Source organism: Simochromis diagramma, unplaced genomic scaffold (assembly GCF_900408965.1).
Source record: "Simochromis diagramma unplaced genomic scaffold, fSimDia1.1 OVJJ01000337.1, whole genome shotgun sequence".
In the NCBI taxonomy this organism is placed as follows: Eukaryota; Metazoa; Chordata; class Actinopteri; order Cichliformes; family Cichlidae; genus Simochromis; species Simochromis diagramma.
Window position 1 is genome coordinate 825,014 of NW_024386982.1, and position 18,300 is coordinate 843,313.

Here is an 18,300-nt window from a genome sequence, read left to right on the forward strand (position 1 = left end):
TTTTACACCCCCTCTGTCCGCCACAATCACACATTGGCTTTTTAATTAGATGTTCACTGTTCACTGTCTTAACAGTTTCTTTTTGCTCTCTTTCTCTGACACATCCTGACTTGAAGTCACCTGGAACTGAAGTTGTAATGTAAACACATAATGAAGCCTAATTAGCCTAGAAAAGCAAAAGAAATTTTAAACACACCAAACTAATGAAGTAGACCAACTCTTTGGCTCTAGCAACTAAACATGTCCAAAGACCAGCATTTCAGAAGGTTCAGGTTAAGGTAGTAACTCACAGCAATGTCCCCACATTCTCAGAACAGTATCACATTTTGCTATGTTTCAGCTAAAGTGTGTTTTATCTGCGCCACTGATTTGTGTCATCAAATTACTTTTTTGTCTTCTTTCTATTGCAGCAACTAAAGTCTTCCTTACTGAAGACATCAAGAGCACCCGACAAGCACCGACTCCAGTTAAACATGTTTTCATTTTGTCCTTTCTGCAGTTGACGAGTCAGAGAATAACCCTTGTCCAATTTCATCATCCACGATTAAAAAGAACTATAGAAACAGTACTAATAATTCATTGTATTTTAGTGGTAATACAGTCAGGTAAATGCATTATGGGAAGAGGTAGGGTTTTCATTACCCATCCTAAATTGGGTAAATTGATTTTAAAGTTTGACAAGTACCATCAGTTACTATTCATTTATGTAAACAATACACACTAATACTGCAGTCAAACTTTAATTATATTTAGAATTTAATTGTTTATTAAATTTTCCTATTTCGTTTCAAATGCTTTGTTCATCTGGGTCCTCCAGCTCTCCTATGCTTCTGCTATCTAAATCAGGTGGGTTGTAACATGATACAGAAGGTAGCAGCCAACAGGACGACAAAGCCAAAAATATCACACTCGTTCAAAGTGGGTACATTTGTTTAAACAGACCAGACAAACTACATGCCAAAATGTTATAGTTTGCTAATATTTCATGTGGTTAATACAGCAAAAAGTTTTGAAGTATTTTTTTCTGATTTCATAAAGTTAGATTAAAATAACATTAAGATCAATGAATTTACAATTAACTAGTTGTTTCTGATTAATATCATTTTTGCTAGCATCAATTAACATGTTCAAATCTACTGATTGACTAAAGTATAATTTCATTTGTGTGTGCTGATAGCTGATAGCATGTAATAGATCGCATACTATCTATTACATGTCCCCAGGTGTTTTGATCTCCCTGCTTTCATCTGTAAAAAGCACCATTAGTAGATTCTGGTACTTGGTTAATAGCAGTTGGACTACATAGAATTGGGCAGTGAGCACAGAGCCCACCAGAGGATGTTGGGCCCTCAGTTTGTTTCTGATTTTGGTCAGAGACACTCACACCAGTGGTTTGGGGGTCATTTAGTAGCTCTGGTAGTGCTCATCCTGTTCCTCCTTGCACAGAGTAGAGAAGATAATGGTCCTGCTGATGGGTTAAGAACCATCTACAACCCTGTCCAGCTCTCCTACAGTAACTGCTTGTCTGCTGGAATCGCCTCAATACTCTTGAGACACACAACAAACCTTGACACCTGAAAACCTCACCTGTAAAACATCCCTGTTTTGTGGGTTGTCTCATTGTTGCCCCTCTAGTGCAGCTGTTATTAATTTCATTACCACCAAACGCATCAATGGTTTAAACTTGTTAACATTTCTTATCCACTGACAGCTGCTGATGGCCTTGTGCTGGTGGAAAGCAATCTGTCAATATGTGAGAGAAATGTGTGAAGAAATGACAAAACAGTGAACTTTTGCTCATCTTTTTATTTCTTGATTAATATTCACATCACTAGTTAACAATTAACCACAATGAACATCTCTTTCATACCAAATATTCAGAATTGAAAGGGGAGATAAGCTCTATCTAATAGGACAGATACCTCTAACAACCAGCAGTTGGTTTGTTGTCTTCTGCATGCTCTTGCTATGGTGTTGCGCCCTACAAAGTAATACAGCACACACACACATACCCACTAGTGTGGGTTTATTCTACAGTGCTGAAAAGTAGCTTCTTTTTGCCTGCTGCCTCTCAGGTTGAGTAAGGGCAAGCAGAAGACCAGAATACAATACACACACTTGTAATTTTCCACTCCACTTGACATTTAAACAGCTGGAATACTGGTTTAATTGGTAGCTGCTGTATATATGGTAAAGGACAGAGGTAAAATCAGCTGCTTTTCAGTGCTGTGGTGCTGATGAGCCACTGCAGGTGGGAGACGTGGTTAGGGGCTCCAGATATATCTACCAACACTACATTTGAAGTGTTTGAAACTTTGCTTAGGATCAGAAGCACTTTTCTGTTACTTTGCAAAGAGGTTCAGAATGGTCTATTATTTTTGTTATTGACAGTGGGAAGATAATTTGGTCCATGACTTGCCTTAATTCAGTCCCGTGTTGGTAGATATGTCAAGGTGTCTACATAGGAGCTGTTTAATAAAGGGTATTACTTTCTGGTGGTGGTAGGCAGAAGAAAGGGCTCACCAGTGTGTGTCAGTGCAGTTCACACCAAATGTTGCCAATTCTGAGGAGTGTCCTCATGTTCTCTTTATGCAAAGCTTCTTCAGATCATATCTAAGTGGACACACACTGGTTCTCTTCCTGTCAGTTTGAATCTGGTAAACAGTGTTTTCCATATGTGAGCTATCTTCCAAAACAGAACAGAGACAAACCTCATACATGTATTCATAATCTTGCATCTTTAATACATTTTTAAAACATTCTTGAAACTTCAGCAGCCCTTTTCTTGATGGAAAAAAGGCAGACTCTGAAAAAAAAGTACACTTTTCCTTCCCTATGCTTTCAGTCTTACCAGAATGTCTTACCTCAACTCTAACTAGGTTTATGAACGTAAATGCCCGTCTATCAACATCCACTACACCCTGTTAAGAAGTAAGATTTTTTTTTGTTTTTTTCTTCTTTTTATTTCATTTGAACTAATTTGAGTTACACGCGGAGTGATAAAAACGTGATGGTGTCTATATACAGTGTGAAATACTAGTGGAAGGGTGGTATTTGAGTGCAATAACTGGGAGTTCAAACGGACATCAGAGTGAATCTGATTCTTACTTTCTGTCCAAGCTCCAAAGTAACATTAACTGTATCACATTCCTGATGACTGTAGTAAACACTGAGCACATTCCCATGGTTCTATTAAAACTTTACTAACTGAAGGGTCCATTGGGTTCCTTACTGAATATCCAAAGACAAGACTCATCTTATAAATGAAAAGAATGTGTAGATTTGAAGAGCTCAAATATTCTTATCAGTTTCAAAAATGCAATCTAGTCCAGCTGAGGTTTTTGTGATTTAAGGCCATATTATATATATAAATTAACATGTCTGCCTCTAAATTTTTCATAACCCACTTACCGAGTAGGCTCCACCATCAATCTTTTTATCTGTTAACTTGGGAGCATTGATACAAGCATGTTGTAGGCTACTGTCTGGCTCATAATCAATGGTCCCAAAAAGCTGCTCCTAAAGAACTTTGTAAATTAACAGTCTTTTTTCACATTGAAAAGTTTGTGTATACTCATAAATACAAATAAAGTTGTGTACAAATACTGGTTGCCAGGGTGGAAAGCCTTAAATATTTTTGAATTTTTCTGTTGTTAACGAATTCTTTCTTTGATTTAATGTGTTGCAAAATGAAACAGGCTTAAAGTTCATAGCTTTAAAGAGGGTCTGTGGGGCTTTCCTGTATTTTCTGTCAATGTATATAACTTAACTTGAATAACATTATAATTGTATTACTTTAGAATATTTACCTTACAATAGAAAAAAAATCGTGAGATTACTTTGTCCAAATCATAGGATCCGTCAATCAGAACAAAGCTGATTTAAAGGCTTGTTTCAGGTATAGGATGAAGTGAGGGACTGCACAAGCAAAAGACCAGCAAGCATTATTTTGAACTCTACTCTAGTCCAAGAATATAAATATGGAGCTCAACATGTTTATAAAAGGGCCATTTTAACAGCCTTGATTTCATAACATCAGCTTTTGTTATTTAACACACTGTATGCTAACATTAAAATCTGTATGCTAACATTAACACACTGTATGCTAACACTGAAACCTGTTCTTGACCAGAGATAGTTTTAAAGTCAGCGCTCTCAGAATAAATCAAACAAGGGGCCCACTGGCTCCTCCAAAAGGTCATTAAAGACCTTGAACGGACTACTTACAGAATGTTACTCTGCAGCTTGGCCAGAAAATAAGACGCAGGGAATGTTAACAGGAACAACATGAGAGCAGACTGGAGAGCTGAGCGTCAAATCAACGTAGCCAACAGTACAATGCCACAAAAATCCAGGTCTAGACACACAACATCAGCTCATCCCACCAGATGTTCACGCATGGAGCTACACCTTACTTCTTATATATACACGATCCACAACCCAAAGTGCTTTCATACTTTTGTTCTTCTGCTCCAGAAGAAAGTTGGTTCACATCATTAATTTCATATATGACCCACGCATATGTCATGTAACACATGTTACTTTTAGGCAACGCATGGGAATGATCTGGAGGGAACAACACAATATTGAATATTCTTAAATGGTGCTTTTAGTTGTCTTAATTGTTGACTATTTGATCACTTGCTCTTTGAATATTATAACGTCATCTAGCTACCAAAACTGTTTTGTTCCCAGAAGCACACATGTACAGTACACTGCTGACAATGTTTACCAACATACAGTGAAGCAACTTTAATATCACTTAAGTGCATCAATAAAATGAACAAGACTATGTTCAAGTGCACGAGACTTTAGAGTTTTCTGGGGAACTGTACATAATTTGTATGATTATGATAATATTTAGTGTTCCAGACACAATAATATAGTGATAGCTTGAATGAGGGCAGAATGGAAGCCTTCTGCAGCATCTCTAATAGTGACGTAAGCTTTTTCACTCAGCCTTTGTTAAGAGCCAGACTATCAGTGTTCCAGAGGCTAAGCAGCGCTCTCTACAGGATGGATGCAGTAGTAACACTTCACACATCTGACAACTATGGGAGCACGCCACAGACATGTCACTAATCCCTCAGTGTTTTCAGCAGAGACCATCCCAGCCTTTTAATGCACGCTGAGCACACGGGACCTGTCCGTATTACCGGGCTGATACGGAGCGATGCTTTCAGTGTGCAAATCAAAGTCACATCACAGTGCTGGCTTATTAGAATCTAAACTGTACCTAAAACTGACATGTTTGATTTCTTAAGATAGCATCTGGAATTACAACAAAATGAACACACTTGGCTTTCAGTTGATTATTTCCTATAAAGCATTAAGCCATTCAGGTTTTTTGTGTGTGTACTGTGATCCCGCGCATTATTTTTATAGCTTACACTCAGTGGGCCTCATTATAGTATCTGCAGGCTCCTCTCGGATGTGCTTGGCTGAAATACTGCTGCATTCATGGCATGTTGGAGCTGGGCAGTTCCCGCTGTCCAGTTTACTTTAAGAGTTTCAATTTTTACATTTTTTTTAACTTTGAGGTTTTTACTTAAACAAAACTTTAAAAAAAAAAAATCACACAAACTAAGCACTAAAGCAAAAAACCAAACAAGAACTATTTAGCTCCTTCTATTTACACTACAGTTGTAGTAGGGTAAACTCATTTATACGCCAGAGAAGGCATTTCATCGTCTGCTACTGTGGGTAGTCACGGTGGCTAAATAGCGCTCAGTAAATTCAATCTACTAGACAGTCCAGTCTAGTATAAGTAAATCACTACAAAGGAAACTCTGGTGTTAGATCAGCCATGAATACATTATTTCATTTACGCATTCTCTCTCCTCTCATAACTACTGGATAACATCAGTGGTTGTCTGTCCTTCTCTATCTGAACGCCCTGTGCATGTGCAGGTAACTGGAGGCTTTCCCTACACTGTATTGCTGTCAGAGAACTGGAGTGAGACACAGGTAGAGGTGACAGATGAGGAGGTGGTGCAATGAGGCGATGATACCATCATGAAAATGGTATAATAGGAACATCACACTGACACAGCTCATCACTATTTGAACAATATCGGCATGGACCACCAAAATAACAGACAGACAAAAAAGAAAAACAATAAATAATTGCTTTGATTCCAGAACAGAGAAATGCTTTGTCGTCAGCACACCACCTTTTTTCGGTGGTGCTTTGTGTTTGTGTGTCTATTTGTGTATGCACGCCAGCAAGCATATGTGTGCTTTCCTGTATCAGTCTGTGCTTATGTGTGTGTGACTAAATGGTTTTATGGAGTGGGCTCTACAAAGCACCAGCAGGAGGGAGGATTTAACTAGAGATTGTTGCTCTGCAGCCCCAAACCCTCCACTGGGGTCAACCACATGACCAGGAAGTGCCATACAAGCTCAGGGTGACTGCTGAGGTCCCTCATGATGGGTGCAGGTGAATGAGTGGGTGTGAAGGTTTGCAATCAGTGCAGGAGCCAAACAATGATGTTGATTTTAAGTGTAGTACCCTTCAAAGCTCAAATAATGACTTGTATGTCTTGAAATAGCTGTTGATTAAGCTAGTACTTGAATACCTTCATCATCCCAAAACAAAATATCCGCAGTGCTGATATATCAGACGACTTTACGGAGTTGTGCTAAAACCACGTGACCAGGACTGATCTGCAACCTCAATTCCAAAAAGTTGGCCATGTGTAAAATGTAAATAAATGCAGAATGCAGTGCTTTGCAAAAGCCATTACATTTTTAACATCAGCAGGATTTTTCAAAAAAAGTTGGATCACCTTAAGGAATTTTTTGTATTTGTTGAAAAATGTAAGTAAAACTTCTGCCACTATGGGGCAGTGTTTCACCAGTGAGCGTGTAGAAATGGCTTCAGGTGTGTAGAAATGTTCTTTTACCTTTTAAATGCCTTTACCCAAAGTGTTCTTAATTGCTCTCCTGGTTAAATAAAGCTAACAGTGACTCATTAAACCCTAGTTCAGCTTGAGTGAATATCTCAACAATATGCTTTCAAATGAACATTTTAACACCAAACAACATTTTAATGATCTACAAAGTCTTCTGCCTTTTTTGGGAAAAGAGGTTGCAAATCAAAGTATTCAACTTCCTCTGGAGAATGTGGACAGTAAGTAACAGAAAGAAAAAGAATTGTACTCATTTATCTAAAGCAGAAGTTTTTGTTAGTATATCCTGATATATGAACAAATGTTAACAAATTCAAATGACTTAATACTGCAGGTGGCCTGGAATATAGCAAGCAGAAAGCATGCTGTAGAGTTAGTCATCACAACAGCTCTCTGAGCTTCTACATTTTTTTATACTGTGCCAGAGATTGTGCCCTATAATTTCAATCAAGTACTAAGAAAAGGAAAAAAAAGAGCGTACCGAGGTGAAATAAAAGCTGATGTTGAAAAACAGCTGGATCCCTACAGTAGCTTCCTCAGTTGAAAACTGCTTTGTTCTCTCAGCATTGTCAAGACGGCTTACTATTAGTCAGCAGTGAAAATTTGCAAGGAACCATTTGGCCTGTATGGACATGCCAACCATAGACCATCACACAGATTCCACAGATCTACACTATAATGACTCTGAAATGGACACATTTAATGTGCTGGTGTGACTGAATGTTTATAAAGAATCCTGTGACACTGTGATTGACACTGTCCACCATAAGTGCTACATTACATTGTAGAGTGCATGTGTTCTGTGCCACTCTGTTTAATTTCAAGGTTTATTACCATCCTTCAATATCACTCATTCAGCTGGAATTTATATTCACTCCTTCAAGGTCAATTAGAGATCTTAACTTTAAAAACACTTGGCTCTGAGATCAAACACAGATTTTTTTGTGCCAAGTCCTCTTTGAGCCGAAACCACCCAGAGTATCAGCAGAGCTCCTGTATCCTCCCACTTGCTGCCTTCATAATGCACGAGTTACATCGCTGAATGATTTCAATTGTACTAAAACCATCTGACTTTTGAGAAGCTATTGCACTGGTTTTAAAATCCATCTTCAGATTTGCTTCCAGACATCTCTCTTCATAGCCGCTCGAGACCAGATTCATTTTGTGCTCTTTGCAGCCACGACTACAAACATCATAATATTAAAATTCAAGGAATCATTATTGTGAAGAACTCTGAAGAGACAAACTGGTGCACTGATACCAAGAGAAGTAACGTGTGATGAATTGTAGACTGACCTGTCATGAGACGTCTGATGACCTACGAATGGTGCTGTTTTTGTTAGTTTGGTTTTTAAATGCCAAAGCCTGCCAGAGGGTCTAGAACAAAGCTCCATTACTGTGATCTGAGGCAACTGTTTTCACTAGTAGGGTGAACATTCTATGAGAAAAAGTGGCTATGGTCAAGATACTTAATAGAGCACTGATTGATTGATTGTGGGATTATTGCTTTGGGGTTGTTACATTTGGGCTTTAAGGTTGGAATGACCTTAGTCAGTGCTTACAAGGAAATGGCATCAGTGGAGAAGCTGGTGGAAACCTGCACAGAGAAACATGGACAAACAGCAATTACTTTTCTCTGTGGTAGGTGGGGCAACCCAAGGGTGACAAGGGGCCAAAGGTCAGAGTTGGTAGCAGGAAGCTGGCAGGCAGATCCCAGAGAAACACTGAGAGGCGATCGGTCAGTTCGGTGCTGCGGTGGGCAAGATGAAGGGCGGGATCAGAGGAAAGTGACTGCGCCGTGGTAGTTGGTTGGTAGTTGATTGGCAGGCCAGCGAGCGCCATGCGTGTCCCACCAAAATCTGCGGGTCATTGGGACTCAGTCTGAGGTGAGACAAGTTAAAGAAGAAAAAACAGATGAAGCGCAAAACGAAGAGAAAATGATAGGATGAAAAACAAGTTTGTTGTTTTTATCAGCCTTACAGGCTCTAGCTGATGTCTGCTGTGAGCTCATATGAATTATGGGGCAAATGATCAAAATGACATTTTTAAAATTGTATTAGTGCTACAGCCATTCATCAATTAAGATGAGTTTAGCAACAGCAACAGTCTGTTGTCCCTCTGAACTCGGGGAGTCTGGAGACCAGCTGTGGTAAAGATGAATTTATCCACCATGACTGGCTCATCTTCACTCTGAAGGTCTCCTCATTATTTCATTTCATAATTTGGTAAAAAGGTGAGCTGGCTTCACTACTCTATCCGACATGTAAGCAGGGAGCGGGTATATGTGCTTATTCATTCATAAACACACACTATCTACATTATCTATTTTTAATTTACTCCTATCGTACATGTACCACTATTCATAATTTTTATTTTAGGGGTCTACAAGAATAGGTGTATATGCTTTAATGTTGAAAAACCCCATTACTGTTGTCATGCTGTAGCTTCCCTCTGTACTTCTTTTCACTTTTCATGACACATGACAACAATAAAGCAATGTTGGTTCTCTACAAATCACCGACTCTTATAAAAGATGGATGTAGCCACTGTGGCATGGCTTCCTTGTTAGTTTAAACATTCCACGTTCCCCCATCTTGTTGTTTTGAAACTGGATGTGACCACTGTGAGAAAGATCTGAGGGAAACTACATGTTCATACTGTCTGAAAGGCCAACCTTCACCCTCTGCTTTTCATTAAAAAGGACTGTAGGTTTAGGGGACTTCAACATTGGCTCCCAGGCTATATCTTTTAGATAGAATCTGGCAGAGACTTGTGATTGAGATGTTAGTACTATATATGACCACATATTCACTCTCTGGTTACACTAAAAAATATGAAAAGAGTGTTCAGTTTACATATATTTTGTTTTGAGCTGGGGTTTTTCTCTGTCATCTTACTTACCAACCTAACCAGCTAATGTTACTGTTAGCTATTCATTTTGCCTGCTTGTCCAAATATAGTCATGCATATTTTAAAACCCCAGAAAGGCAAAGACCAAAATGCCATATTCCATTTCCTATTAACTGGAAATAGAAAGTGAGAAAGTAAAAGAGGACTGCTGAATTTGAATACAGCAAGTATGAGAGAAGCATACAGATGCTAACATAAGTCTGCAAACTATAATAAAACCACACATTGGACAATTTTCCTGTAGTTTTGAAGATATTGCCATAAAGATAATAGCAATCTTAAGTTCCTCAGATGCTGAAAGTGTATTAAGACTAGTATTTTGCACCTGCAGGCAACAATCAAATTGTGTGCTATTCTGTGTTGATAGGCGAGATCTCTTAGAAAGTCAGCACAAGTGGCTCTGAGCAAATAACACCAGGCTGTCAGGCAGGTAGCCTAAGGTAGCCTTATCTAAAGCACTATCAAAATAGCTCAGGCAGACATTATGCCTGTGTGGTACAAGGTGACACAGATAAATAACTAAAGAAAATCCTTGATTCAAAGCAAGGCATTTGCGGTTCAGTAGCAGTGTTATATCCACAGTATAAACAGAAACAGAGTGAATGCAACAGAAGACACTACAATTGAGTTTTTGCAAATTCTCAGAGCAGTGACTTTCAAGCTACATATTGCTAATAAGCGACACAGTAGGCCATTTAAGCTGTCGATTTTCCTATATACTGAAGCAGCATTAGATGGGATTGTAATACTTTGGAGAGGTTTGCTCCAGCCAGGCGTTGGAAAATACATAAAAAGTTAAAAATCTTGGTTAAATTATCTATTGATTGTTTTCAAACAAAGTTATAACAGTGTAATTGTCACTTCAACTGTACAATGGAAAGCATTAAAAAGTGAGCAGAAGAAAGAGTTTTTACCCACAACTTACTGTTAACATTAGCTTACAGGTGTTAGCTACAGCATTAAAAGCTTTAAGGAACAATAAAAAATTTTTCTGAGATTTCTTATAGTTGTACACATGAACCATTCAGATTAAAGTCCCTACATTTACAGATTAAGGGTTCGCAGATATGAGTAGCATAGCGTGAAGTGACTGGCTAGGATTAAGAACCCTATTCTCATTTATTTGGCACTTCAGTAGCACACCTGTCATAATTGTAAACTGTATGTATTCTCAATAAAAAATGAAGCCAGTGTGTGTGAGTGTGTGCCTTTACACCCACTTGTCTCAGTGATGCATTTCTCTGCACTGAGGGGCTCCCTCAGTCCATCTCCCCCAAAAGGAGTGGGTGTGGTTTCCTTCATGCTGTTCTCCTTAGCAACACCTCCAGGTGCTGTTGCCTTAGCAGTGACTCCTGGTCCTGTTGTCTGAGTGCCACTTGGGGGTGATGATGTTTTCTGCTCAGTTTTCTCTTCCTGCAGCCAAAAATAAACACACAGTTCGTAGGGGTCAGACAGAAACATGGGCATACAAAGTTTGAAAACTCATGGTGGCACATGGTGGCCAGTAGTGGCACAATGAATCAGCAGAACCACAAAAGCTAATTTTCTGTGAGCTGCTAACACATGTTTAACTGTGTTTAAGAGTGACCTTTTGTCCATTGGTCTGTCCATTTCCTGCCCCCACGTTGTCCACGGATCCAATCTTAGACTTAGCCTTAATGTTTAGCTTATGAGACTCAATCTTCACATCACCACCACCTGGGATTAAAAAAATAAGGAAAAATTAATATGATGCCATTTGGGTTTAATGGCAAGAAAAAGCACAAATGTTTTGGGATGGACCTGGCTTGTGTTTGATGTTGTCCTTGGAGCCACATTTGGATGTTACCTTGCTCACATCAACCTTCTTATTCAGGATCTGCACCTGGGGTGGAGTACATAAAAATCTTGTCTTTTTATATTCTACGTCATTCAGTACAATGCAACTTTCACTTCAGCGTCCACTCAAGGCCACTTTAGAAAATCGCTATCATTCATTATACTGCATCTGCCGCATTCATATAGAGGCGTGACATTCCTGACAATGCAACAGAGTATGTGAAATTGACTCACAGCTTTTTTTACCAATCATGCTTGATTTCCTGTTTTAACCTGTTTCATTATTTTAGAAGGTGCCTTTTTGTTTTGTTCTGCATCGCTCCGTTTGTGCAGATAAATCAGGACGAGCTGTAACTAGTCACACCATGACTGTAGAGTTGGCAGCTGGCACGATGACCTGCCTCACAACATGTGCTAAAATCAGTCAGATTCACATATAAGATGACAGACTGGAGAATGAGATGACCATAACTCTGCTGATAAAATTTTATTAGTAACACAAACTGTCAAAACCTTTTGTTGGACCCGTAGCTTACCCTAATGTGAACAGATATTAAAGAATAGAAACAAATAGTTAAAATCCTTAAAAGTCCGTTTAAATATTCATAATGTCATCTTCCACTATAAAAACACATCAGTGATGTAAGTAAATACAGAAAATGTAAATGCTGGTGTTTTTTCCTGGATTTTGCCTTGATATCCTGTCTCTTTCCATTAAAATGAAACCACCATAAAAATTAGACAGTGTTTATGTCTTTTTTAAGTGAGCGAGCTCAAATAATTATTTTATCCACTGTAACATTTCATCACCAAATGAATTCATGCACATCTCCAAGACAATGTGACACAGTTTGTGCTTCATTCAGTGGTTCTACTAAGGTGCAGCAGCTTGCAGATGTAAAATGTAACCCCCAGCATAGAAACTGTATCACATCATGTATAAAACATGCTTTAACTAAAAGAAACAGTGAAAACATCCAGATGATTTTCAACCAACACTCTCAACATAACCTGCTCCCAACAGCTTTAGTTTTTAAATCTCTCACCTGGAGACTCAGTGCTGTTTAAAGGTTTGAGAGTAAAGACTAAAGATAAAAAATGCTAGGCCTAGTCTATGTACAAACTTGATATGTCTGTGTATTGTGTTTTAGTAATGCTAAGTTGTATCTAAGAACCTATGTTTAATATTAATGCTCATGAGGGAAATGCGAAGACTTTAGATGCAGCTGAAAAATGTTAAACCCTCAAACTCTCACGGCAGAGGTCCAAAGAGCCTTCGGGGAATGCTGTTGGTCAGCAAGTGGTGATTTCATACCTGTTGATCTCTAATCTGAAAATAACCAGCTTCTTCGCAGTTCAAGTTCACAGCATACGTTTCTATGGCAATATACTCCAGTAAGAAATGAATAATCTTCTTAGTATAGAAAACTCAGGATGAACGCTGAAGTTACCTTGATAAGATTAAATCCTGCTTCATAGTACAGGCCTCAGGGCACCATGTCGTCACCATGAGTCAACCACAAAGCTCTACATACCAAAGTATTCTAGAGTCAAACATGAGGCCTGCTACAGCTAATTCTTGGCCATATTGATTTAATGTAAAAGGACAATAATCCCAAGCAAACCAGCAAATCTATAACAGATCTTAAGAGAGCTGTGTATAGACAAATCCCAATAAACTTCCAAATGATTGTTTTAGTTGGTAAGCACTAGTAAGTAAAAATGACACAAGGTATACTTTCTTTTTACCATGACCTTTTAGTATGACTGCATGTCCCCACACTGAAAAAAACCCCCAGTTTATTTGAGCTGACAGAGCAAAGTGGTGGTTTTGAGGATAGACTACAGTATGTGAAAGATGGAAACAGTCACAGTGACTCTGGTTTTCATTCATCAGATTCGACAATCTGGCTGTTATACCCTGCTTTATCAACTGTTTTACTCTAAATTGAGAACATAATCTCATCAGTTAGCAGCAGGTTAATGTATTAATGGACTTCTGTACAATCAGACCTCTTTTTCGACTACAGGAGTTGCCCCATGATGGCCATTAGAGGTTTAAAGGCTCTTCTACAGTGGCTTAACTTGGAGACTAAATTAATATTTTGTATATACTCTGTGGTTGTGCGAGATGGCGATAGTGAAGCAGGTTTTCAGACCAGTCCTGAAAGGGTAGGCATGAGCACCTGCCGTCAGTTCAATTACTGAACGTTAAACTAAACCAAGAGGCAAAACCGCAAAGTGCATTTTTGGAATTGAACCTTGGAAATATTTTTGTCAGTCTCAGATCTTATGGGTGCTCCTATTTATTAAATTTGTTTGAAGAGATCCAATCAGAGAACACCGGAGGACAGTACAATGTTTATAAGTCAGACTGATTCAATTTCTTACGATGAGATTATGAGATTATCTGGCAATTGTTTAAACAGGAACAGGAATATTGTTTTGCAAGAGCAATACTGTATGAATGTGTAAATAAGGACCCAATACAATATGCATCCCCCAACGATGGACCTGATTTACATACCAAGAACATAAATTCCCATTTTATCTCTTTGTAACAAATACACCTGCTAGGTGAGTACAAGGCACAAGGGGCATTCCCAACTGATCAACCTTTTGAGCAAGATAGTCCAAATTAGGTTAAATTAGCATAAAATGTGAGAGTCTCCTTCCAGCTTCAGGAGTACTTACATTGCCACCTCCAGGGACATGTTTGATATTGTCCTTGGAGCCACAGCGAGAAGTGACGTGGCTGAAGTCCAGCTTTTTGTGCACTATCTGAACCTAAAGACAAGCAGGCAGACACACAGACAAGCAACATGAGGAAAGAAAAAAAGACAGAAAGAAAGAAAGAAAGCTGATCAGCTGGCAGGTTTAGTTGACAGGAAACAGAGTAGCCTTGTACTGTAAGTATGGAAGACTTTTTGCTATTCATTTTTTATAGAAGGTCATTGATGGTTTGCACATGAGACAGCAAAAATGCTTTTGGTACATTATGTGACAAACCATCAAAATGAGAATGTTAATGGGAAACATTCTTAGAAAGAATCAATGCAGATTCTTACAAAAATGAATGCATAATTAGCAAAAGATGAGAATACTGAGTGAATAACAACAGAGCGCTTCCATAAACAGCAATAGCTACAAAAAAAGCATAAGACAAACACTCAAAGATGAGAGAGAGTACATGCAAGAGAAGAGTGCCGTGGACAGTAATTTTGTGTTAACACATGCTGCTAAAAGCAAAGCAAAAAAGCAACCGCAAGTGACAGATTCAGAACAACAGAGGGCACAAGGTGGTTTTAAAAAGATTCAAAAATAGACTAGTTTGCAGAAAAACCTGTTGTTCTGTATGAAGTGCTTTCAGCAGTACACTACAAGCTGGAAGAACATGTTATATGGTCAGCTTCTCTCCTTAGTATTTCAGCTTTGGCTACAAATGAGATACATAACTGAAATGTAAAAATCTCTGGCTCTATTCCACAGCATTTCTTTTGTCCTGTCTTTCTTCTCTCACCCCAACTGGCTGCGGCAGATGGCCGCCCCTCCCTGAGCCTGGTTCTGCCAGAGGCTTGTTCCTGTTAAAGGGGAGTTTCTCTTTCCCACTGTTGCCAAGTGCTTGCTCATAACAGGTTGTCTGATGTTAGAGTTTTCTCTGAATTATTGCAGTGTCTTTACCATACACCATAGACATAGGTTTGAGGTATAAGTAGAAAACAATTATACTTATCCAATTTAAATCTGATGCCGTTTGCATTTTGGGGGGTTCATGAAACTTTAAGAAGTCCAGTCACTTTCCTTCCAAGCTCCTTAGACTACCATGACCTGGATGACTGAGAACCTACCTGATTGCTAACCTCAAACTGCAAAAGGAGGCTGTCCTAAAATTAATGTGTTGAAGGCATACTGTGGGGCCAAAGAGCTCAGTGATCCGATTGATGTGACATTGAATCTTGAATCTCCCTCAGTAGATGGCCTGTGATCAACCAGTAAAGTTTGCTTCTACCTGTGGTAGTGCCATCCAGTGCTGACCGATACAGGGAAGGTTAAACAATTCAGAGTTAAGTAACCTGGATTCTCCCTGCCTCTTAGTGAGAAATCTAATAAGTCAGATCAGATTTGTACTGATTCCAGAAAGTGAACAGCATGACAAAGCCTGAATGATACCCTTTGCTTAGGATGGAGTATTGTGTAGAGTGGGCTTGCAGTGCACAATGAATAACTAAACTTGATCACGCTGGTTAACACTGAACCTTGCGGGTCTCTCTGGGTGTGAAGCCTATCTGGACAATCTGGGTTTATATTCTGAATTGGGGCTGAGTAATATGTTGCAGATAAAAGACATTTTTGAGCAAAGCAAACTTGACTCAACCTGCCAAAATGTGACTTTGGTCACTTCTAAACATGTTTTTTAACATGTTATAATTGATTTGTATCTTGTTCTGTTTAATCTGAACAAGCCCCTAAAAACAGTCAGGGATCACTGTTGGCCTCTCTCGGTTTTTATTACCACTGTACATTTTAAAGCTCAGTTTTTAAACCCTTGTGATGTAACTACAGCCCAGCCCATGCAGCAGTATATTAATGACTAACCTTGTTTTGTGGATGGATTATCTCAGTTGTTCTCCTGACTGAAGTTTGGTCCGTTTACAGCATCCTGCCATGCAGTTGCATTTGTCAGTGAAACTTCTGTCAGTGAAATGTATGTTTAAATTGTTGTTGTGTTTGCACTGTCTTGCATCTCTATCCCATGTAGCAAGTAGGTCTGGCCCGGATCTGGTATCAAGCTGGCACTGCTGGCTGACTTCTGGCATGGTAAGACATATGTCATCCAGATATGGGCCTGGCATAGATGGCACCATTTATGTGATGGCATGCCACATCTGGCCCGATTGTGGATTGGTTTATGTGGCCCAGGCTCATAGAAAACAGGTCTGGCCCGGATCCAGCATCAAGCTGGCCCTTCTGACTGACTGGTGCATGTCAACCAGATGTGTGCCAGGTCTGGCATTGATGGCACTAGTTATGTTCCTATTTTCCTGTTTTAGTTAGAAGACCCAAATGCCATGTTGCAATACTATACTGCTGTGGTAGCCAACGTTTTAAATGCAGGTTTGACAGGTTTGTGAGTATACACTTTATCCAAAACCTAGTGAGGGTTTACTCATGTTTACCATTGTGTGGCTGTAGCTCAGGAGGTAGAGCCGGTCACTTACTAATCGGAAGGGTAGTGGTAAGATCCCTGGCTCTTCCAGTCTGCATGCCAAGAGTATGAATGTAGTTAGGAAGCACTCAGTTTAGACAAAGTGTGTTGCATAGAGCACTTTCAGTAATCTGGGATAGTGAAAAGGGCTATATAAGAATCAATCCATTCATTGTCTGAACAGAGTTTCTTCATGTTACTTTTCCACTATTATATTCTGGCGCATGTTGTTATTACATGTCTTGATTAAGGTACATATTAGGCTGACATCTGGGGCCAGAGCTGGAACTGTTCTGGGCCAGCACAGGACCACCAGTGTGTCTGCTGCTGGTCCATGTGTGGGCCACATCTGGCAAACCAGATCTGGGCCACCAAAGGGCCGTCACTCTTTGTGGTGTGTGGGCCAGATCCGAGCCATACCAATTTTGCTATGTGGGATCGTTCTGTTCTGCCTGGTGTTGCACTGTTTTTTTGCACTCCCTGTGTTGACTGCCTGTTATATAAATCACTGTAATTTTGAAGGAACGCAGTCTGGTTTCACTGTGACTACCACTGCACATGGTTGAAATGACAATAAAGCCACTTGACTTGAAGAAATACCCTTCATAAATAAACTTTAATTTTTAATTACCTTTTAATAAGAATTAATCCAACTACTATCATTAGGGCCGGAGCATGAAACGTGTAATCACTTCTAATGGCTTTTTGAGGCCTTTAACCTGCTTGAAAACTCATGAAATTTTGCCCTTTGAATTGAAGATGGCATTTCAGGAGATTATTCATGGTGTTATACTTTTGCCAACTCCTCCTTGTTTTTTTGTAGGATCAACTTCATATTTGGTTAGTCTCAACTACAAACCTGGGTCATAATGTGGAGTTTTTGAGTTTTCGTCAAAAAGCATGGACGTGGCGACACAGCAAATTTCAATCATCTGTCACTTGCAGACAGCTGAGAAACTAAGGGGCTGCACCAAGGTCCAGTATATGATAAAGAAGGATTATTTTGAATTGTGAATCATTCAAAGCTACTCTAGTAAATTCCCAAAATAAAAATATAGAGCCAGAAATGGAAATAATAGGCTGCCCTTTGATGTCTTCATCTTTTTCACAGCCTAAGGACTCTGGACTTTGGACTCACTAGTGTGTCCAAAACTTTCTCAGGGAAAATAGTCAAAGCTTTTAAGATGTTACAGATAAGCCACTTTGATGATGAAGAATCAAAAGCAGCCACCCTGTCCTGCTTCTATATAAGCTAACACCAACCTGTTTGTGTGTGATATCACTTTGATTGGCTCTGTCGCTGCATTGTAAAAAAGCCCTGCAGCAAGCCTAAGACGCCTTCCTCCATTCTCTCTGTCTCTGTCTTAGTGTTGCTTCTCCAGGATGAAAATGGCATGATGACGCAGGTGGCACCAGCAAAGGATGACTCACTGAGCAGTGAGTGCACATACACTT

The 18,300-nt window shown here is 39.3% G+C and overlaps 1 protein-coding gene across 1 annotated transcript in view; it reads right to left on the reverse strand.

Annotated features, from left to right (window-relative positions):
- Positions 1-1,808: 1,808 nt before the first annotated feature.
- map4l (microtubule associated protein 4 like) overlaps positions 1,809-18,300 on the reverse strand; it is a 122,850-nt gene continuing 106,358 nt past the window's right edge. The window contains exons 13-17 of the mRNA XM_040039522.1: positions 14,334-14,426; positions 11,604-11,685; positions 11,410-11,519; positions 11,042-11,234; positions 1,809-8,792 (exon numbers count right to left, since the gene is read on the reverse strand). Coding sequence (XP_039895456.1) covers positions 8,788-8,792; positions 11,042-11,234; positions 11,410-11,519; positions 11,604-11,685; positions 14,334-14,426 — 483 coding nt within the window. The 3' untranslated portion in view covers positions 1,809-8,787. The remainder of the gene's footprint in view (positions 8,793-11,041; positions 11,235-11,409; positions 11,520-11,603; positions 11,686-14,333; positions 14,427-18,300) is intronic.